General features: G+C 44.9%; 1 protein-coding gene across 3 annotated transcripts in view; it reads right to left on the bottom strand.

Moving 5' to 3' along the window:
• The window catches only part of HPCAL1 (hippocalcin like 1), a 66,250-nt gene that overhangs the window by 4,787 nt on the left and 38,508 nt on the right, over nucleotides 1-22,955 (bottom strand). Inside the window, exons 1-2 of one of the 3 annotated variants that reach the window (XM_009559642.2) lie at nucleotides 21,189-21,310; nucleotides 498-900 (exon numbers count right to left, since the gene is read on the bottom strand). In XM_009559642.2, coding sequence (XP_009557937.1) covers nucleotides 498-875 — 378 coding nt within the window. In that variant the 5' untranslated portion in view covers nucleotides 876-900; nucleotides 21,189-21,310. Of the gene's footprint in view, nucleotides 1-497; nucleotides 994-21,188; nucleotides 21,311-22,955 lie in introns of those variants that run through there. The other 2 variants (XM_054063144.1, XM_054063143.1) reach the window with 2 other exon arrangements.

Genomic DNA, 22,955 nt, shown 5'->3' with positions numbered 1-22,955 from the left:
GTGCACTGGCAACACATCTCAGCTGCAGAGTGGATGGCAAGCACGTCCCCCCAGTACAGCCCCCCAGCTATGTGCCACCAGCCTTTGGGGGACAAAGATGTGCTACAGCCTTTCATTCAGAGTTGATGTTGACTCAGATTTGAAGTCTCAAAGTACTAATTTTGAGACTAATCAGGTCAGTGAAATTTGCATTTAGGGTTTTTTTCATCCCATCAACACCCCACAACAAATCCTCAGGGAGAGCTGCAAGATTTTGGCTGCAGGCCAGCTGCAAAACACTCCATTCATCTCTCCGGCTCTTTCCTTATTTGCACCTCAGAGGTCCTACCACGGCTGGCAATGTCCCATTGGGGACCATGGGCTCAGAAGCCTCCCTGGGCATTCACTGCTGCCACAGGAGGAGCCAGCTTGGTACATCAGTCATCTCCAGCTCCAGATATCTCAGAGCAAAGAGGTTACAACAACACGACTAAAATCCAAAAGTGACGATGCCTCACCTGCACTATTTCTAGCATTTCCCCACGGCTGATGTACCCGTTGCCGTCCAGGTCGTACATACTAAATGCCCACTTCAGCTTCTGTTCAAGCTTGCCCCGAGAGGTGACGCTCAGGGCAATGATGAATTCCCTAAAGTCAATTGTCCCATCGCCGTTGGTGTCGAAGGTGCGGAAGACGTGCTCCGCAAACTTTGACGCGTCGCCGTAGGGGAAAAAATTCGCATATATTTTTTTGAACTCTTCCACAGTCAAATGGCCCGTTGGGCAATCTTTTAGGAAGCCCTTGTACCACTCCTGCAGCTCGTGGTCTGTGAACTCGGTGTTCTCACGCAGGTCCTGGAGCACCTCAGGGCGCAGCTTGCTGTTCTGCTTCCCCATCCTCTTCTGGATCTGGGTTCAGCGGCTGCAAAGCGAGAGAGAGCATCCGCCTGAGCTCTGGCCCCGCTCAGCAGAGAGGAGCCGGGGAGCGGGCAGAGCCCTGCGGGAAATGCAGACCCTGCATGGGGCAAGGAGCAAGAGGACAAAAAGGATGCTATAAATCACTAGGAAAATATCTCTATTTCATCTGGCCTCTTTTCCTCTCCTCTAGGCTGCCTCAGTTACTAGTATGCTGCTGAAGGACAAAGGAAGGCCATTTGGAAGGGACTGTTTGGGAAATACGAATCCTTATTATTAATCCTTATTATTTGGGAAATAATAATCATCATTATTTTATTTCTGTGCTACAGTCCCACTCCTCTATTATACGGTTTGTGACACCTTGGTCTGGATCCTGACTCCTGGCCCATCCTGACAGGCTGATGACCAAGCAGGAGCAGGCAGGGACAGCAGAAGCAGTGAAAAATAAAATCCACATATTCAAAAGTGAAAGTAAGCGGGCGTGAAGTGAGGGGCAGAAAGGGCAGGCAGCCCTGTGCCAGACATTCACACTAGGTGGATGCTCTTTGAAACCTCTTGGCTTATGGAGCATCTCCTCACTCCCTGCTTCCCTCGCCCCACAGGACAGCAGGACCGGGTCTGTATTGCTTACACCGCCCTGGGCATCAGAGGAGGGTGCAGCAAGGCTGAATTCAGCCCAGCTCATGCTCAACAGCATCACCCCGAAAGACCTCTGCGTCCTTTTCTCAACCATGGAGGCAGCACAAGCAGATGGGTACTGTGACAGCAGCACTGGCACAAGGGGCTTCGAGTTTCTCAGCAGATTGCAATCCTCTGCCTTCACAGACAAGCAGAGAAAAGGGCTCTTTAAAAATGCAAAAGGGCATTTTAACCTCAGGATTTCATCAGGATTTTATCAGGACGTCAGGAGGCAGCTGGGTTTGTCCCCTCTCTTCACAGTGCCCATGATGCATGGGTGACTGGGCAGGTAAGGCTGCCCAGCAACAGGAAAGCTCCAAAATCTGCATTTAGGAAACAACAGCAAAACCACCCCAAACCATTATATATTTTTGACTTTTATCCCTTTCAGTCTTTCATAGCTTCCCAGCAATACAAAAACAGAGCTGTCAAGCAAGAGTTTGAGCTGCATCTCCTTCCTCAGACTTAAGAAGTTTATTCATAAGCTTTGCACAAAGTCACATCCAAACCCCTCCGACCGGTCCACAATAAGTGACATTTCTCTGCACAGCCTGTTATGCGCCTGTCAGGCTCACTCACAGCCTGTGCAGAAGGAAGGTTAGTAACAGCCCAACACCGCATGGCTACTCGGAAACTGCAAGAGCTAGGCAACAAAGCACACAGAGACCGGGAAAAAATGTAACAGGAGCTAGGCACTTTCCAGAGATTAAAAATCCCAGGCATGCATAAGAATCTAAAAAAAAAAATATTACGGGTCAGCAAAAACTAAGTTGCTCTACAGTGGAGAGATTTTCAACAGCTGAATTTAAGCTTGTTTTATTTGTATTCCACTTAGCCTCTGCATCGCCTCAGCAATGTAAAAACCCCACATCCTGCTCTGTGGCTTAATGCACGGAGACAAAAACCAGCCAGCTGCTCATTAGTTCAATGCACTAAGCTTAACGGAAAACTGTGTTATCACTAGCACTTCTGTTTTCTAGAAAAGCTGCCAATATTTTAGCTCCAAAGGTTTATTTTTTGTCGGGAGGGTTCTCTGGCCCCCTGACATACCTCTGCTTGCTCCCAACATACAGGGATGCTACAGCTCCCAGTTCCTGCCAGCATCACCCCTACGAGAGCACTGGGCTGCCCTCCAGTTAAACGACAAACTCCCAGCTGCTCCTGCTGCCTTTCCACCTTTGAATCTCCCATGCTCCAGATATTCATCCTTGCAGTGCCAAGGGCAGAAAACACAATATTCTACTCTGCCGCAGTCAATTTGCAGATGACAGTGGCTCGGAGCAAATAATGGATTGACCGTCATCCTTTTTTTAAGAGCAGAAATTGTAACGCTGTGTTTCTGTCCTTGGGCAAGGAGGTGCCTTCAGGTCCTGTCCTTCAGTGAAATCCCTCGCTTCACGATGCCTGGATGCTTCCTAAGGGCTACTGTCCTGGTTCAAAAGCAGCAGTCCCTGCCTTGCTGTCTGCTGTCTTGGAGTTGCCTGAGCTTTGGTGCAACCCTGGGAAGAGGGCAAAAGGGGTAACAGAGACTGGTTAATGCAGGAGCTGGACTTTAAGCAGGAATAAACTCAGCTTTTATCACACACGGGGTTGGGAGACACATAGTAAAACTTCCAGCTGGCACTTAAAAGAGGATTGAAAAGGTTTAATACCATTTTCCCTGTTCCTATAATACCTTCATTATTCCTGTTGCCTTAAAAATAAAGGCCCCTAGACAACAGAAAGGTAAGATATGATTCTGTGATAACTTCGTTTATTAGATTTCACTACTTCTAGTAGCACTAAGATGCACCCTGTTATTCGGATGGATGCTCATTTAATATCACCTTCAAAAGCTTCATATTCAAGTAGACTTTGCATTCAACAAATTAAATGTTATTTCAACCCTTCCTCCTCTTTTACACTGTTTTAGATCAGAAAAGTAATGTAAAATGCTCTGAACACAACCCTTTTTTACACACGAGCTTTCTGAAAGGCTTCATAATACGTTCACCCCAAAAGTAACCCTCCAGTTGTTGTAACAAATTTGTTACGAATAATTAAATAACCAACATTAACATTAATTTATTAAAGCCCATCTAAAAAAAACCAGCTTTGATGTGAATTGTGTTGCAGGTAGCTTCTCCAAAATGAAATGCCTAAATATCTCATTAATCACGACAGCAATCCCTGCTGCTGGCATCCAACTGACATTTCATTCGATTGCTATAAAATGCTTTCATCAAATCACTTTGCAGAGGCTCAGCAGCTGATTTAGCCACAAGACTACTCAGAGGATGGCTGCTAATGGAAATCACAGAGAATGGGTCTGGGATGCTCAGGTCAGTCCTGTGATTAGGGCTGTGGGGCATTTTTCTTAACAAGCCCGTACCAGCCAAATCACTCGCTGCAGTGGGTGTAGAAGGCAAGGGAGGAGAGACGTCCTTGCATCCCACGTTGCCTGGGACATTCAGTAGAGAACTAACTCCAACACACCTGTCCGTCATTTCCCATCACATTACGGTGAAATCCAGGGAACTGATGCGACATACATTGCAGCGAGGTCCATTCCCTGCTTAGGTTGATGAGCAAAAGCCCTCAGAGCATGAGGCACTAGCACAGCACTAAAAAATAAACACCCTTCAGGTGATCAGATCAAGGAAAAGCTTGGAAGTTTAACTGCAGACCAGCAGACTTTACAAATACATTGTTGCTCACTAAAGTGATGTTTGGTCATGTAAGGCTCAAAGAGGGGAAATGCAGATGCCTTTTTGTTCCGGTTTTTGATCAAAATTTTTGTTACAGTTATGCGGTGCCTGCTTGCATAAGGTACATCCAGCCAGGCTAGAAAGCCACATGACAGAAAACTCCTACCTGAACCTCCTTCTATGCTCATCAAAACTAAGCAATAATCTCATGGCAGAAGCCTTGCAATGAGGAAAAAAGATCTTTTACTGAGGCCAAGATGCAGGGCAGTTATGCAGCGCTACAGTAAGTAACCACAGCTAACTCTGAACCACTAAAGTAGCAATTCTGTGTGTTTACCAATAGATGGACTGGTTGTCAGCATCCACACACCGAAGCATTCAAAATACTTGTAGCAAAGCTCAGTGCATCCTTCATTCACATGAACTCTCCAGTCAACCACTGTGGGTAGAAGCGTTCTCCGTGCACATAACCCAGAAAACCAGAGACCAACCTAGCTTTTTCACTGCAAACCTTCTGAATGCAAAATCCCCTTGAACTGAACAACTTATGGAATCCTCCTAGCACATCAGTTACAGCTGCAAAAGCAGGAATGACTCCTTAAAATTGCACTTCCTTGTGCAAACCCCCTTGGATACTGATGTGTTAATAAAAAGAGGAAAAGAGAGGAAATGCCTGTCTGTAGTACAGAGGTTCTCTCCTGCAGAGGAAGACAGTGCACAGGGAAACAGAATAAATACTCTTTATATTATCTGAGCTATCTGCTTTGCAGGGGGAAATCTAGCACCGTTTCTCTCAGAGTGCTCACTTATAAAACAGAACAAGCATGTCCGAGATCCATTATGGTCCTGAAGCTGGAGCACAGTGCCTCTGGGACTGCAGAAGCCCAAAGCAAATGAACAGCGTAATCCAGGCAGCAAATGCTGCTCTAAGTTGGTCTGAAATGAAAGAATCTTTCCCATACAGGTGGAAGATCATTTTATTAAAACATTTAAAGCATCAGATCCTCCACTGATGCCTTCTGCCTTGGGGTACAGGAGAACAGATAAAAAGATTTATTTAGCCCACACGGAGCCTTGTGAGCATCATGTTAAGCAAAGCTTTGCTGGAAAAAAAATATTTGCCTAGAGGAAGCCTCTATCCTTAGAGATACTGAAAACACAACTGGACATTCTTCTGGGCAACCTGTTCTAGCTGACCCTGTTTCAGCAGAGGGGTTGGACTAGGCTATCTATCTCAAGAGGCCCCAGCCAACCTCAGCCATCCTGTGAAATAGCCTCAATATCCTTTTTCCTACGGCCAAGTGAAGACGAGAGCCATGAGGAGGTCCTACTCCCCTGGGGCACTACAGCAACAGTGGTGCCTTGTTCTGAAACTGCATTTTTTAAAGTTTGATCCTTGTATTAAAAATCCCTACAAAACCCCATAGGCATTTGAAATAAAAGCCTCAGTCACTAAAGATCTGTGCTGCCATGCTTCATGAATACATCCTCAGGGAAAAATATTTTGGGCCCTGATAACACCAGCGCTCACCAAATCAGTCAACACACAGATGAATTTTAGAAGACTCTCGCTCCCATGGGCCAAGCTGCATGAGGGAGATGGGTTGTCCTCAGTTAGCTATGAAAAGATCATGTAGCAAATAGGCTGCAAAATGGGATTATAATGACATCCTTTGGGCCACACTTTGCCCAGAGCCAGTCAGTGGGTCTGATCTGAACTGGGAGGGGAAACGTGCAATTACAGGGGTCTGGGACAGAAAATAAACTCTGAGGCAAAGAGCAGACTTCATTACATGTGTTAATGCCAGTAACCTAAGCAACCAGCATTGCAATAGAGAAGGCACAGGATACACAAATATGTTGCTATAGATATCTGGTCCTGCCTGGTAAACTCATGTGAACTTCTTTCCTGCCCTGCAGCAAAAGCAGCACCAAGGCTCAAGTACCACTTACTGTAGCACCTGCTTTGCCTTTCAAAGCTGTAGGCTTGGGGCCAAAACTAACACCTTTTGATAAAGTTTGAAGTGCAACAAGAAATACCTCCACCTCTCAAACAGTTAATAGTAGAAGCAGCAAGACAAAAGAGAAACCTCAATCAATAACATCGCGAAAAATTCAAACCCTGCAGGAACGCTGTGGGGTTGGAGATGCGAAAGGCTGGCATCAAGAGGAGATGAAGTTCCTTCCTCCACTGCCTTCGGGGAAACAGAAAGAGAAATGAAACCCGACAAGCAAAGAACAAACCATACTGAATGAATAAATCGGCTTTTTTTGATTTTCACTTTCAATGACTAATCATGCTTTTATTTAAATAAGTAACATTGCTTACTTGCAACTTATTTTCAAGTTAAATCCTTTTAAAGAGTTTATTAAATAAAGTGGGCAAAGGGGAAGGACCATCTCCTGTATCACGCACGTTTTCAGTTCCAGAAAACTCAGCAGCAGTTCAGGTACGTATGCTGAATGTCCTTCCAAAAGGCACAGTGAATTGGTGACAGACCTCGAGCCACTGCACTTTGTATGTTTGTCCATAAACACATACCCAGGAACACTCTGTTCTTGAAAACCTGACCCATATCTGGCATGAAAATCCATTATAGATAATCACCTACCCCCAGCTTACCAAAGAACGATACAATTACAAATGCTCTAATCCTGCAAATAGCTACATGAGAGGAATATTTCCAGGCTGGCACATTAATTTCAGAAAGTCAGCAGCAATGGATGAAATCTAATAAATTCACTTACAGGTCTCTGGATTGTTCATGTCTACTGAAGTTACTTTACTCGGGATTATTTTCCTGATTTAGGGAGAAAAAACAATTAGTGCCTGGCATTGAGCACTGATGCATTAACCTTAGAATCATTTATTTTTGCACCATCAGGATGTGGTACAGAGGCATTTACAGTTGACAGTCACTGCAACAAGCCCTGGCACGCTGGTAGCTGCTGCGCCCACCAAAACTTGGCCCCCATCACTGGTAGGTGAGTGTTTGCCATCCAGGGCACGGTTACAAATTCACTGCAAAGACATAAAGGAATCGTAAAACAGCCCCATACATTCACAAACTGTGGCTGATGAGGAAATAACGAGACCTGAATTGAGACCAGAAAAGTGGCAGCTCCTCAGGGAGCTCCTCTCTATAACGTTCTCCAGCTCAGGGAGGAGATCTTATTACTGTAGAAGGCAAATATTCCCAATGCAAAAGCATAGAAATATTTCGAGTAAATTAGGAAATTGGGTTAATTTGGGTGGGAGCAGATTGGGCAGCAATGCAGTTTGCGACTGCAGACAGGAAAAGAACATCATGAGTGGATTTTCCTTGTCTCCTCCCTTTGCCCTTTCCTTTTTTTAAAACAGAATCAAGGGAGAAGCAGCCAGGCTTATTTTGTCTTCAGATGCTGTGCAAGGCTGGCAAGGCTTAAAAATAAAAAATTACAGTTTGTTTACACAATATTACAGAGTACGGAAAACATGTCAGCACAATGCCTCAGCACACAAGGTCTTTTTCTGAGAATGTTGGGTTGTATGAGGAAAAACCCACGTCATGTTCCCTGAAGATACTATTGTGATAAACCTCTGTGAGGGCAGGCTGCAGGATAGGGAAAGGTGCCTGATGCGAAATCAGAGAAAACACTGCAACCTTTTAGAAAAGGGGAAGAAAAGTGACAAAAATCAGCACAGTTCGTTATTTTTTTTAATATAATTAAAGGCACAGAATTAGAACAGTTGGGCTGTTTTGTCATTGGATTTTAAATGTTTCATACAATGCCTTTATTTAATTGATGAAAGTAAATCACAGAATTATTCTCTACACAATAATCACAGCCCTGGGAGAAAGGACACTAGATTTAATATCAGAAGAATTAGCCAAATTATGACAGTACCAAGAGCCAGCCAACAGAACCCTCTAACATCGGAGCTGTTCACATGGAGAACATGGAGAGTTTGGGGACAATGACACTTCCTAAAGAGATAGTGACAGACATAATCAGCCCTCAGAAGCTGGTCTGCAAAACCATCTTCACTGCTAATGATGCTTAAATCAAAATAATGAGAGAGTTGACATCCTCCCACTCTCCAGCTGTAGGGACTGTGCTGAGGTAGGGGGGTTGAAGGAATCGAGAGGATTTCAGGATAGCTAATCTGAAACAGGGAAGGGAAGAGAACCAGGTTTATTTTCAAAGAGTGGAAAGAAACTTTTTTTTTTTTTTTAAATAAGCATTTAGCAGAGGTATGCTTAATAAAAAGATGCTCAAAAAAAAGTGGTTTTGGAGACACAGCAACTAGCTATCTTTCACAAAAGTTTGACCAACATTTCTTAATTAAAAATACTGAAACACTGGGAGGTAAAATATCAACAAAAATAGACTGACTGTTGCTAACATTTTCATCCACCATATACACAGCTATTGTTAACAATTTCTACTACTATCCAATTTTTTGCTCCAAAAATCTCAAATCTAATATAAATGCATCCATTTATCTTATTAATCTAACTTTCTAAATGAGCTTTTTTTCTCTCCCCACAGACTACCACTTTAAAATAGCACAAAAGCCACTGGTTAACTTCCTTGTAAAAATACACTCCACTAAACCAAAGTTCTTCTTAAAACACTGTTCTCTTTCCCATTCAGTAGCAATCACTAATAATAGTAACCTAATTGTTTCACACTTCTATCTTCCTGTTTGTTGAATGAAAGAAATGCTGGAGTTAAAAATCTAAAAGCAAACCTAGACTTTAATTTTTTTTTTTCCTGGCAGATGTGTAAAAACCCTGTGAAATAAAAACGCTGTAAAATAACTAGACAAAAACAGCATCCCACTTGCAAGGAAGGAACCTGCTTCTGCTGGATGCAGCAATTCCAGCAATAAAAGACCAAATCTGCTGGTGGGAATCAGCCCAAGCTCTATGCCAGCTGAGGACAGCACTCAAGTCTTGGTGCAGGTGATTGTACCAGCCTTAAGGGATTTATTTGATTTATTTTTAAAATCAAGGAGCCAAAAGTGCAGACTACTATCATGTGCAGGAAAGCCGTGTGCCCAACATGTCTTGGACACAAGAATTGGGCAGCCTGATCTACTGGAATGTCCCTGCCCATGGCAGGGGGGTTGGAACTAGATGATCTTTAAGGTCCCTTCCAACCCAAACTATTCTATGATTCTGTGATCTTTGCTTGACCACCAATGATATGACAGACCATCTCTCTGGCTGCGGATGACGCTCAGTAATATGAGTCAATATCCATCTCATCTCACATTCCCATCATTAAAAACAGGAGATCTCCAGAAAACGGGAGACATTGGATTATTGTGTGACTAATTTCTACAAAAGCAGTACAGAAATGGGCAACAACACCTCTTCACTGAGCTGTCAGCAAGTGCTGCACTCTCCCAGCAGCTGAGTCCATGGCAAGCATCGCCTGATGCAGCAGCGCAGCAGGACGCCTCCAGTCCCAGCCCATGCACTAAGTGGTTGCAACTTGCATTAATCCTGAACATGTAACAGCACGATTTGTTTTGGAATGTGTTCACTATAAATTGTGCAGACAGCAATATGATTGTCTGTCTAAGAGAAAGGGAGTGCTCCGTACCAGAGGAGACAGCCGAAGACTCCCAACCCAGACGCATGATGACATTTTTAGGGGCACTAAGAAGAGCCCTACGAAAATCCCTTCTCTTCTCTTGCTTTTCTGCACAGCATTCAACACTTGAACGCAAATCGCCTCAGAAGGAAACCATGCAGTCTGCACTCCAGACATCCCTTTTATCATTAACCTCTACCACGTGGCTCCATCCCCACTAATATCCACACCAAATGTGCTTTTCTGAGCACTGTGGGCGAGGGCTGCCTGAAGCCGAGCCTCAGTCAGCAGCCTGGGTAAGACAGCACACGGCAAATCGAATCATGCTGAATTTTATATGTATATCTAAGTGATGCCAGCAGTGGCCAAGCGGGTGTATGTTCTTCTGTACTGGGTACAGTAACAGGAAGATGCAATGGGTTTGAAGCAGTAAGCATCCAAGAGTGGAATGAGAAGAGCTGACCTCCATCTGAGACCACACACAGGCACATCCTGTCCCACCGCCTCAGCACTGCATCGCTGAAGGTCTCGACTGGAAAAACAGGAAATGAGTGTCTTCTCTCAACAGCAACGTTGAAGGCAGACATTCATAGGGGGAAGAAGGAGATGAGGGAGCGAACCCACTCCTGACACCACCGTTAAGGTCTCTCTTCTAGATGGAACTATCTTCATGAACTTTACTTTAGCAAAGGCAAATAATAAAAAAAAAAATAAAAAGCACATAATCAGTAAGTTTAAAACCTTAAGGTAAAAACTTTTCTGTTCATGGTTCTTCTGGGTCTGGCCACACCACGATACTGACCTCAGCCACTTTTTGATCTTTTCACTTCTGCTCTGGTCTCTGAAGAATAAACCCTAAGGTATTCCTGATATCAACTACTAGTCAGTTCCACTTCTAACAGGGCTACAGAGAGTTGTACTAAATCCAACACTTTCACCAACTTAGAAAAACTTTCACAAACCAAGATCCATGGAAGCCACCAGGCTACTATTTTTTTTAAATGCCTCTTTGCCAGGATGATATATATATTTTCCCGGATTTTTTTTTTCATGACTCTTCTGCCTCCAGAAGGTATCCTGTGTGAGAAACTACCTCAACAAGACCTTTCCGTAAGTGCAACATGCGTGTAACATCAACACAATAATTTATCGTTTATTTTTTCCTCTTCAGAGGAACAGGAAAAAAGTGTTTAAAGGACAGGGTGGTTCAAAGAAGAGCTATGCTGGTGGAAGGTGGTGCACCAATTGAAAGTTTCCGAAGTGATGCCTTCTCCTGGGGTATGCAACCATCACCTTTCAGCACCCAACAGCGAGGATGCTTCCTTTCGCCTTGAAGTCTGCTAACAACTTTTTGTTGACAGTATGTATGTTAAGAAGGGAAGGCCGGTGAAGGTACCACCTTCAGGGTGAGGACAGTCAGCTTCAAAACTGATGTGGATGCTTGGCATCGGAGAAGTTCCTTCTAGATGAAGGTGAAGATTTATCTGCTGTGCTGAAGGTAGTCTGGACCATGGAGGCACCAAGTAGGTCCTCCATCTAATGCTTTGCCCTGGCTGAGCTTCCCATTCAGTCTCTTCTCTTTCCCCTCTGTTAACACAGGCATAATCCTGCTGCTGGACTTTCCTGAGATCTACACAGCACAATAGAAATAGTGCCAAATTTCCAGCCTGAGGCTCTGAAGAGAGTAGGCAGTACTTTAAAAGCCTTTCAGGCCCTCACATTCTTGTGGTTAACAATTGGATTTTTTTTAAGTTTCTTGACCCTCTGTTGCAGAGATCCTGACTTGTCAGACTTATCTTGAGACCTCCTTTAAGTTTCACAACTAAAACACAGCACCAAACATCAATCAGGCTCCTCGAGGAAGGTCAGTCCCTGTATTTCCTTTCTGCAGCATCAACATTTCCAACTGCAGGAGGAGTGGTGGGGTAGGGCAGACAAGACAAGTGTTTGTATATCCCATAGCCCAGTCCAGGACAGTGCTCTTTGGCATTTTAGTGCTGAACCCCTCTGTTTTGGAAAAGGAGAGAAGCTGCAGCTCAGGATGATCCTACTGAACAATGGTGCACCGCCCCGACATACTGGGTTTTGGAGCAACTCCAAGCAGGGTGGGACTGTAAGGAAGTAGACAAAAGCTCTGGATAGAGATCTACAGGGAGGAAGTGCTTCCTACTTCCTATATTCAACAGAAAGGACAAGGGCTTTAAATAACCTGGCTTCTGAGCCCTGCTGAAGACCAGAAGGGTTGCTGCTGGAAGAAAGTCCTATCTGTCTGGGACCCAGCTGAAGACTGCTGGGGGTCTCCCATGGGATGACCGCCCCACTGCAGTTGTTGATGGGATGAGGAAGAGTGGACTGACCACAGTTCCACTGTGACCAACACCATCCAGATAAAAAAGCTTGTGGAAAGCCCAGGACAGGGTGCTCAGCTCCCCCAGCAAATGTGCAAAGCAGACTTGCCCCTCAAGAGCATCCTTTGCAGAAAAAGGAAAATCCAGAAGTTATACACTTTGCAATGCCACCTCGACACCACGTTAGTTCTCTGTCCCATTTACCTTTTAGGCCTTTCACTCATGGCCTGCGGCAGGCCCTTTATTCTGACAGATGGAGATCCTCAACTTGCTCCATCCACCTCTCCCAGCTCCTTCCCTCCTGCCCTATCTCTGCAGCTGCACCCGACCTTACTTTCCCACCTCCTCCCTCTTTAGACCACAACCATCAGAGTTAGGGCTACCTGTAGGTTGAGCAACAGTACTGATAAGCATCTAGCTGGCAGGGACCCAAAAAATCCCCACTACTAATGAATATTGATGGATGATTTACTTTGCTTGGATGTAACAGAATCAGATCCTAAATACAGTAATACATATTTGTAGACCACCCAGATCTTTTCCCTGTACAGTTATATTACAGTTATATATTGCATCAGTTATGTTACCCATCTGTTTTAATGTATATATTCAGTTGTTGCACCTCTTGTCTGTCCCGTTCTTTGCCCTCAGCCCAGAGGAGGAAGCCTGTCTCTCATTCTTCATCCCACCCTTAGCGTGCTGGAGCATCCATCGACTATTAAGCCAAGCGAAGAAGACGTGCTGTGCCAAAGTTACTTAAATCTACATCTCCAATATTTTCAGTGGGCTGGAAGATTTAATAACAGAAAATAAAGGAGAGTAGGAAGGGTTTGGAAAATATCAGACTAGACAGATTAAGAAGCAATGCAGAAAAAATACACTCCAAATCATATTCTCAAATCAAAAACAGACACAGGCAGGTCGGAAAGAACTGAATTGTGCTCACATTTCTCCTATGGTCTCTGGAAAGAAATGGCATTGCTTTGAAAGGAGATTGAATAAATAAACTTCACCTTCCTGGAGGAAAAAATTAGTTCATGAATAGCTTTGCACAAAGCAATTACCCGCTGGCTTGGAACAGACGTCTGTGGTTTTGACCTGTCGAGATAGCCATCAAAACTGCGCTTGGTCCAAAACTGGGAGAGATAAAGTTATCAGCTCCTCCTTAGTTTTACAAGAGAGTAAAAGAGTCAAAACTATTTCTCATAGCAATTATCTGCCAGGTTCTGGGTTCACTGGGCAACAAAATGTGTTCAGTAAATGTACTGTTGTTACAGAACTCCCCGGTTATCTCTACTAATTCATCTCCTGGCAATACGGTGAGCACTCGTCTGAGAAGGTGGCTTTGTTGGGCTGAAATTACACAAAATGCAGTAAGAAACAGCCTGTGGTGACACCGAATTCACAGCCAGAAGAGGAGTGGACCTGCCCAAATGCCAGCCTTGGAAAGGTGACATATCCAACAGGGGCCTGCGCCGAAGCGAAGACGCTGAGTGCCACTGTTCCAGCAAATTCAGGAAAAACTTGGCTATTATAAGTTATTTCTATTGTTCTTGTCACTTCCAAGCCACCTCAGAGTCCTACAAGCTTTCATTACTCAGCTTTGTCCTAATGGCTTCTGTACAGAGCTTTGCTGCAGTGGATGTATCTCAAAATACTTGCATTTTAATGCAGTTAATACTCATTATTTCCAACATTCCCAAGGATAAGCTGCTCCTCTTGGAAATATGGTCATATTGAGAAGCTTAAAATGTTACACCGATTCATGTTTGGATGTTTAGGTAAGTATTAGGGGAGCTCACATCAAACAAGAGCTCATCAGTCACATCAGGGTATGAATGGCATTAGAACGCCCTGGTTCTTTTTTCTCCTCTTGTGCTGAGACACAACAGCTACTTATGTATAATCCTGGGAAAGCTCTATCTCTCCTGATAGAATTGGTGAGACCAAACTAATGGTGCTTGCAACACGCTCTTGCTCTACTGAGCTAACAGTGGGGATTCAGCAGGGGAAGGGATGATCCAGCTCACCAAGCTCAGGCCCTGGTATGGCAGTTGTAGCATCATTCAATGACCTTCTTCTTGAGCTTCATCCCTAAAGCCAGCCAGGCTTTATTTTCATCACCCCAGTCACAGGCTTGATTCCTCCAACAGCTCAAAAACATCTTTTAACTTCCAGCTTGAACATATTCAGTGCTGGTTACAGTATTTGCTCTGATCCCACCATCATCTTCTCTAGAAATTCCCCTCTGCTATGCACACATACAGAGAGAACCCACTCCCATGTCAGCCTCGGCTTTCCTGGCTTTACTGACCAGGCTCTTACCCCCTTTCAGACACATATTTTCCTTCCCCCATGTTACAGAAATCCTCGTCTCTAATGCAATGACAGCATCCCGACTCCTGGCCCCCAAAACCACACCGCACCATGTCAGAATGGGTCTCGCCCACACTTGCATGGTGACACCAGGTTTCCTTATCTACCCTGGGAACTCATCCAAGAAAGGGATTTGTCTTTTCACCCTAGTGTCTTGGGTCAATCTGCGTTCAGCTCTGCCCGGGCTCTTTTCCACAGTTCCAGACGAGCAGCTTCTCCCTGCTTCACAGTTGGACTCCCCCTGCAATTCATGCCTTTTCCACGACTCCTGTCCCCAGGGTTACACAGCTCTCTCACAACCACATCCTGATCTTATATGTTAATGACAAACAGCAGTGTTGTGGTATCAGATATCTGATCGGAGCACTCCCAAATGTGGAGCTTCAAACCCCATTTGCTGCAAAGGTCTAATGGAAGAGATCAGTGGAAAAACAACATTAAGAAGTAAGTGATCCAACACATTTCTGGAGCATCACCACATGTAAAACCTAGAGGTGCATGTCACATAAGGATTTTTCAGCTTCTTCTCCAGCTGCAATGTCAGGTGACTGGGGACATCTACTTCTACCGCCCATCCAGTGGGAGAGCAGGGAGTGGCGGTGTATTTATTTTAAAAACAAAACATCAGGCTTGTACAAAACCAACCAACCAAACAAATCTAACCACAGCCTTAACTGGGGAGACCACAATCACTCTTTATTTGTTATTCAATCGGATCTGCGTACTAGAAAACATGTTCAGAGAGTGCAGCTTCTCACACACATGTATTTGTGTTTTATCCATAGTAAGTTGTTTGTTTTTTTTTTTCATTCTAAGGATTTGAGTAGCAGAGGAACAGCTGTAACAAACAAAAAGGCCATTAGGCAGTTTGCTCTGAAAATAAAAAATAAAACCCCTCTTTAGTAGAACAGGGAAAAAAGGGACTGAAAATATCACTGAATACTACAAGCAGGTTGCATCCCCCTTGGAGCATAAAAGCCTCAGAATCTGCTGTACGGGCAGGGGAAACTTCAGCAAACACACGTTCATGCATGCTTACAGACACACAGTGCCTGCAGTCAATGAGAGATTTGCCACAGAGAAAAGTACTGTTGGGGTTTTTTTTCCACATTAAGAGAAGTATGCCTTTTGCTGTTTTATCCCCAGACAGGACCACGGTGATGTGGCACAACCCCTCCCCTAGCTCCAGCTGGCACCTGCACCGGAGCAACACATCAGAACCGCCTGCAAACCAGAAAGGCACCTTGAGCTGCCATGCAGGCAAACAGATGGGGAGAAACCACGCAAAAATACCGCATGGTTGATCGTTTGCCAAAACGTTGGTCTATGCTGTAACAGCGTTTGGAGGTACATCGGGGCTATCAGGTAGCTTTGGTCAGGCACAAGCCCGTACAGCCCGGTGCTCGCTCCGATGGCCCATCGCTTCTGACACATGAGTAATGAAAAAGCTTTAAACCTCTACATGTCTCAGCACGCCAGTTAATAAAACTGGAGCATGCATCAATCTCCCAGATCTACTTTTCCTACAAAAAGCTACTGTTTCTCAATTGAAACTGCTCTTTCCAGCAGGGAGGGGAGCTGCGGCAGCACATTTCTCCAGGCTGCACTACAAAGCCACAGGAGCCGCCAGGAGCACCACAGGCAGAGCTTAGGGAGTTCCTCAACAACAGAACACCACTCTTTACCCACAAATAACCCCACTAAAACATGTACAATTTCTTGACACTGCTTTTGCAGCCAGTGTTTCCAAGCCTGCAGCGTTCCTAGAGAAAACCATGGCACACACACACCAGCCAGCGTTACGTTTAACACAAGTAGCCTGGTTTCACCCATCTGTACTATTGTTTCTCTGCTAAGAGCACCTCTGAGGCTGGTACATGTTAAAAGTTAACCAGTGGAAGTCCTCTGCTCCGGCTCTGTGATGGCAATCATCCCCAAGAGAGGTGACAGCTGAGATCTGTCCTCCACCACGCCAGGCACCATGCAAGGGGCTAAGAAAAGCCTGTCACTGTGCTGAAAAGCGGATAATTTAAATACAAAAGGCAGCTGTACAAGACTTCCCTGCTTTGCCAAGCAGCTGGCTGGGGAAACACATCTTGCTGCAGCAAATATCACCCTGCACTGACGAAGTGGAGAATCCCTTCAAACCAATCCTTGCCAGGTCCAACGGCAGGGGCTGAGGATAAAGAGGAGCTGCCTGATAAATGGCAGCACTTGGCAAGCCTAAATAAAATTATCTGCTTCCTCTCTTTCCAAAGGTTACAGACTTCATTCCTACAGTTGCCTCACAGCCCATAAAATATCATTAAATTTACCCTGACTGAAAATAGTAGATGCCTCATGTCTTAAATTTGAAGAACAGTTTTTCAATCCAACACAAGAATTTTGCTTACCTTCGTCAATCAGCAGTGCCAACAGTTGTTCAAGTACAGTATAAATATCAGCTAAAAAACATCACAGCCTCTGCCAGTAAACAAATGTAAATTTTGGCACCAAAACTCACAGGAATAATTACAGAATCACAGAATGGTTTGGGTTGGAAGAGACCTTTAAAGATCATCTAGTCCAACTCCCCTGCCATCAGCACAGACACCTCCCACTAGACCAGGTGGCTCAGAGCCCCATTCAACCTGACATTAACCACTTCCAGGGATGGGGCATCCACAAGTTCTCTGGGCAGCCTGTTCCACTGCTTCACCACCCTCATAGTAAATGTCTTCATGCTCAATTTAAACACATCCTCTTTCAGTTTAAAACCACTGCTCCTGGTCTGTCACTACAGACTCTGCTAAAACGTCTCTCTCCATCTTTCTTATAAGACCCTTTTACGCTGAAAGGCCACAATAAGGTCTCCCGGATCCTTCTCTTCTCCAGGCTGAACAACCCAAACTCTCTCTGCCTGTCCCCACAGCAGAGGTGCTCCAGCCCTCTGAGCATCTCTGTGGCCTGCTCTGGACCTGTTCCAACAATTCCATAGCCTTCTCATGTTGGAGATTCCAGAGCTGGACACAGGGCTTCAGGTAGGGTCTCATGAGAGCAGAACAGAGGGGCAGAATCCCCTCCCTCAATCTGCTGGCCACACTTCTTTTGAAGGAGCCCAGAACACAGTTGGCTTTCTGGGCTGCGAGCATACATTGCCGGCTCATGTTGAGCTTCTCATCAACCAGCACCCCCAAGTCCTTCTCCACAGGGCTGCTCACAATCCCTTCATCCCCCAGCCTGTGTTGAAACTGCGGATTCCCCCAGCTCAGGTGTAGGACCTTGCACTTGGCCTTGTTGAACCTCATGAAGTCCCACTTCTCCAGCTTGTCCAGGTCCCTCTGGATGACATCCCATCCTTCCGGCATGACAGCTGCACCACTCAGCTTGGTGTCATCTGAAACCTTGTTGAGGGAGCACTCAGTTCCGCTGTCTGTAGTGTTAATAAGCCAAAATACATGACAATACCTCACAAGGAAAAGCCCAGACAGGGAGTACCAGGACAGACTGAGAAATCCTGCATGTGGGACTGAAGAATGGATGCACTGCTAAACTGGATTGCAATTTCTAGAAACTCCATTTCCACGCTTTATTTAATTTAACAAACTAAAACACTAAGTACCAAAGTGAAGGCTCGATGACAACTTATACTAAATAGGCTGGCTTCTCATATCATTAAAACACTTGAGAGTTACTTTACTTCCTTCTGCTTATGCTCTACTAACCTCTACATTTATCTCAGTCTAATAAAGTAATTAAAAATAAAAATAAAAATCCATTCTGCTCTCAGTTTCTGACCAGAGGAAGCATCAAGAGTTCACAAGAAATTGGTATTTTTTTAAATGAGAACTATCATTCTCCATGTACTTTCAGTAAATAACCCCATTGAGTTTAGGTATGACACAGATCTGCAATATTGAATAGGCAAGAATGCAAGCTTAGTGCCTCTGCTCTGAAACACTGCCAGCCTTACCTGAAGAGTGACTTAGCTGGAAAGTTATTTATCAAAACACAGAGGCCAAGTGATGCACAAGTGCCGAAGACACTGCGTAAGGAGAGCAGGGAAGGTAATGCGTAAGTCAGTTATGCAAGTGGGGAAGCACAGGGCAAAAGGACAGGAGGACTCTGTGGGATGCATGGCAGCCAGCCTCGGAAAGCTCATAAAGAGCTTTGGCAGGACCGAGCTGCCCCACCAGTGACGGTGAAGCCGGGCTCCAGCACTGCTGGCTGCAGAACCCCCTGCCCGGCACATTGAGTAGCAAGGGAAAGCTTCCGAGTTTGACGCCGAGCTTTCTGCTTGCTGGGCACACACGTGGAGCCAGTGGGGTGTTGGGCAAAACAACAAAAGGGCTTTGATGATTTCCTGCCATCTATTCCAGTTTTTAATGCTGATTTTTTTTTTTCTGGGTTTGCTGCTGAAGTGCCCATGGACAATGAGACTATTGAGCATTTACTCCAGCATGAGATTAGTTTGGGTTTCAGTTTCTGCTAAGCCAGCTCATTTGTTTCCACATTCTTACATGAACAGATGCTAAAACACAAATGGGCAGTCATAATCATAAAAGTAGAAGGAAGATTTTTTATATAACAGCAGTTAAATTTATTCTTTTTCACAGCTTTAGCCAGAACCACTCAATAACTCCCTCCTCTGTCTAATTACATTACATTAACAAGGCAAGAGCTATTATTTCATGTTTTCTTTAATAACAAAAAAACCCAAAATATCAAAACCCCAGTCAACCACCAACAAAACTGGCTGAACCAGACAGATCAAAAGAAGTCTTAAATGAAGCTAAACAGAAAAATTACCGTAGTCCCCTCCCAAACACCCTGCATGTCTTCAGACACCAAATTCGACTGCTGCAGCACTAAAATCATGAAAGTCAAGGTGAGTTGAAACCACCGGATACACTAAGGAGATTCTTGCACTATTACCAGTTCTTCCTCCACAAAGGAAAACCAAGCGGATGAATAACCTGCAGTTCATAAAAAGTAGCCAGCTCTCCCTGCGCTGCGACACCAGCAAGGAGGAGACAATGGTAGCCCTTGTTTAACACTCATCCCTCGTGCCACCTCTTGAGTCAGTGCAGGAGCATCTCCCCCGCAGATCCTTTAGTACCCAGTGGCTGCATCCCAGAGCATCTGCAGGGCTGGCTGCAGCAGCTCTGTGAAGCACAGGGCCACACAGCAGAGACAGAGCCACCAGGGCTTGGACTTTGTTAGGGGGAAAAACCCCAGATTCTGACTTTCATCAGAGCCCTGCTCTGCCACACAAGCCACATTTCCCTTTCCACCCACAATTACTCCCTTCCTGATTACTTGTGCAAACCTACAGTCTTCTGGAAATTAAACTGCATCTGTCAACTTTATCCCTAATCAGAAAAGCCCCAAGTACAGCAAGATGCAGCCCCACGCAGATCTGCTACTCAGATGTTTCGATAGATGGCCAGTCTGCAGCCCCTCCATGAACTCTCTAAAGTACCTTTTACATACAGACACAAGATCTATCATCGACTAAATATGCAATGTAAACACACAGACGATATACATCATCTGATATATTGTGGGTAGGACTAATGACAAGAAAACACTGATAAAACTTAAAAGGCCTCTCAGAGAAATGTTTCCAATTTATCAGCTTCTGGATTTGAGACAAGCAAAGCAGGTTCATGGAGGTAAAAAACATGTAGATTCACGGAGTAAAATGGATTTAGCTCACATGGAGAAGAAAGTAAAGGTCCCTGCTGACAGTTCAGACCAGATCCAGGCTCTGCAATATCTTCCTGACCACAAGTTAGCAAAGTTTCAATCCTGCTTGTAAAGAGCAGAGAAAATGATGGGACTTCCTATTTCATTTGTCAGCTTATTCGTAAACATTTTAGTGTAATAAACATTTTAATTGCCCGTGCATCCTCTGTGCAACACCATATGGTTTTCTTAAAAGAAGAAAAAAAAAAAAAAAAGGCAACATATTAGGAAATGTCATAGCATCCTTATTGAAAAAATAAGTTCATGAGGTATCTCTCAATGAATATCACTGCTTTGTGGCTTCAGTTGGACGCCGCTTTTCTCGCCTCCCATCTGCGTGTCTCCCAACACCAACTCAGCAAACCACTCCAGCACCACGACACTCCTCCCCGCCCAGAGAGCAAAGCCCCCCACATGCCTGCACAGTCGCTGTTGCACAGCGTCCCAATGGATCTCCATTCAAGTTTTGGTGCGGGTTACACCACTGCAATGCCACAATGCTGCATTGGCATGAGAGGCTGCCATTATAGTACCCATTTTCAATGGCTTTACCATTGCTCTGCTTGCTCACCCATTTCACCCAGAGCTGCTGTTCTACTCCAGACCTCCGAGCCACTCTCTACAATTTAGAGTTCAAAGCCAACCCCCCTCTTCCCCCTCAAAACTCATACGCTCAAGACCAACAGAGTACCCACACACTTCCACCACCATGCCACAAAGTATATTCGCAGGGGGACTTCACACAGCCACCACACACAGGATGGACACCCGCAGGGTGATTACGTACTGACTGATGTCGGCACGATCACAACCAGCAAACAGCAATCTTGTGCTATCAGCCCCGCTCTGCAGCCAGCTGCCCAAAGGGGTGCTGGCCACCCCCTGCTCACCCCTTCACCTCGCATGTCCAGCTGCCCCAGGCTTAGGCAGCGTGTTCCCCAGGCCGGGTCATCCGTCCCATCCCTCCAGCTTCTTTGCCGCAGCCCCACATGAACCAGGAAGCAGAGGCGAGCCCGCAGTTTATTTTCAGTTCTTTCTTTTTTTTTTCTTAAATACGAACAAAAAAACACGTGCACAAACCACATGTTCACCCGCACTCCGCCCAGCGATGAGTTTTAAGTTTTACATTCTTCCAATACTCAGAAATTCCTGAGCAATGGCGGAGGAGAGACATCACCCTATGACCGAACATTTCCACTATTCACCTCAGCAGTCCCATTCTTACACAAGCAAAATTAGAGTCTCTCAAACACCAGATTCAGTCTCCCACGTAAAGAAGCAGGCAAAGCTCAAAGAGAGAGCTCAGAAAGGAAACTCATGCTTAGCACTGCTACAGCAAAGACGCAGGCAAGTGGCTCTGCTCTCAGCTTGTCTCCCTATCCCTTTCATACCTCCTCAAACCCTATCCAGGCTTAGGACATCCAGAAACACCAGCAGAAGATCCAGCTCATAACTCCAAAGCTTTGCTGCAGACATTTCAGAGAAAGATGAGTTAGCATGGAATTATTTGGCACTTCCCATTAGTTCAAACACAGTTTTGAAACCCTACTAGCCAGGAGTTGGCTGTTGCTTCTCTTCTGCAGCTCAGACATTCTTCAGACATCATTACTTATAGTACCCTTGGGTGTTTCGGTTAAACAAGAAAGAAATGCCTCAAACTTTAGTTTCAGAGGTGCAGGCAGGCAGAAAGGGTGAAAGGTTTCCAAGAGGTTGACGCTTTTGCAATCTACAGATCTCCAGGCTGAATTTTTGGAGCTAGGAGACCACCCATCTGGTCACTCATCATCCACTGTGGGAATTTCTGATACTGTGCCTAGTTTCCTTCACAGGTAAAATAAAGATAAAAAGTTGAAAGATGTGTCTACTGGAAATTCACAGAGCTTTCTTTAAAACAAGGGGTGCAGTAGGTCAGCATCCACACGTCTACACCTACAACAGCAAGACTTCTGCATCAAAGAGAAGAAAACCTTCAAGAAGCAAATACATTTACAGAAGACCTAATTTGTGCCCACAGCCTGATGTGGCTACATATTCAGGCTCTAATGGCAAAATTACCTGTTTCAACTTCTGTTCAAAGAGAAACCCCACACCAGTGGAAGGCCACTTAGACATGAACATTATTAATATAGAAATGACTGTTTCAGAGCTCTGAAAACCCTAATTAATCACAGCACTACTTTTATGAGTGATCACTTGCAATTGCCACACCAGCTCTGCACCACCCTGAAGCCACCAGCAATGCCTCATCCCAGACAGAAAAATGTCCTCACTACTTGCTGGATACCATGCTACTTAGACAATAAGTGTAAGCCATCACTTTGATGAAAGCAAACTTGAAAGATTAAAATTAAGCCACTTGAAATCATTACGAAGGCATCTGTCCCAGTTGTACTATCTCACTACTGTTTTTTAGCTCCAAGACAAGCAAAGTTTGGCGTGTATGCCACTGCACAGCAGCTCAGCAATGGACTGGACAGCTTCATGTACTACAAGACTTAAAGACACAAGACTAGATCCACAAACTCAACAATAATAATTACATGCTCTTGAATATAAAAAGGTGCATGCTATTCAGGCATGCTGCAGCCCAGATCCACCTTGATCAAGCAGCTGAACTCATCCTGTCAGAACAGTGTTAAAAATATACCTTTACTCGG

Source organism: Cuculus canorus, chromosome 3 (genome assembly GCF_017976375.1).
Source record: "Cuculus canorus isolate bCucCan1 chromosome 3, bCucCan1.pri, whole genome shotgun sequence".
Taxonomy (NCBI): domain Eukaryota; kingdom Metazoa; phylum Chordata; class Aves; order Cuculiformes; family Cuculidae; genus Cuculus; species Cuculus canorus.
The sequence above is the reverse complement of the archived record's forward strand: the minus strand, read 5'-3'. Positions and strand labels throughout refer to the sequence as shown.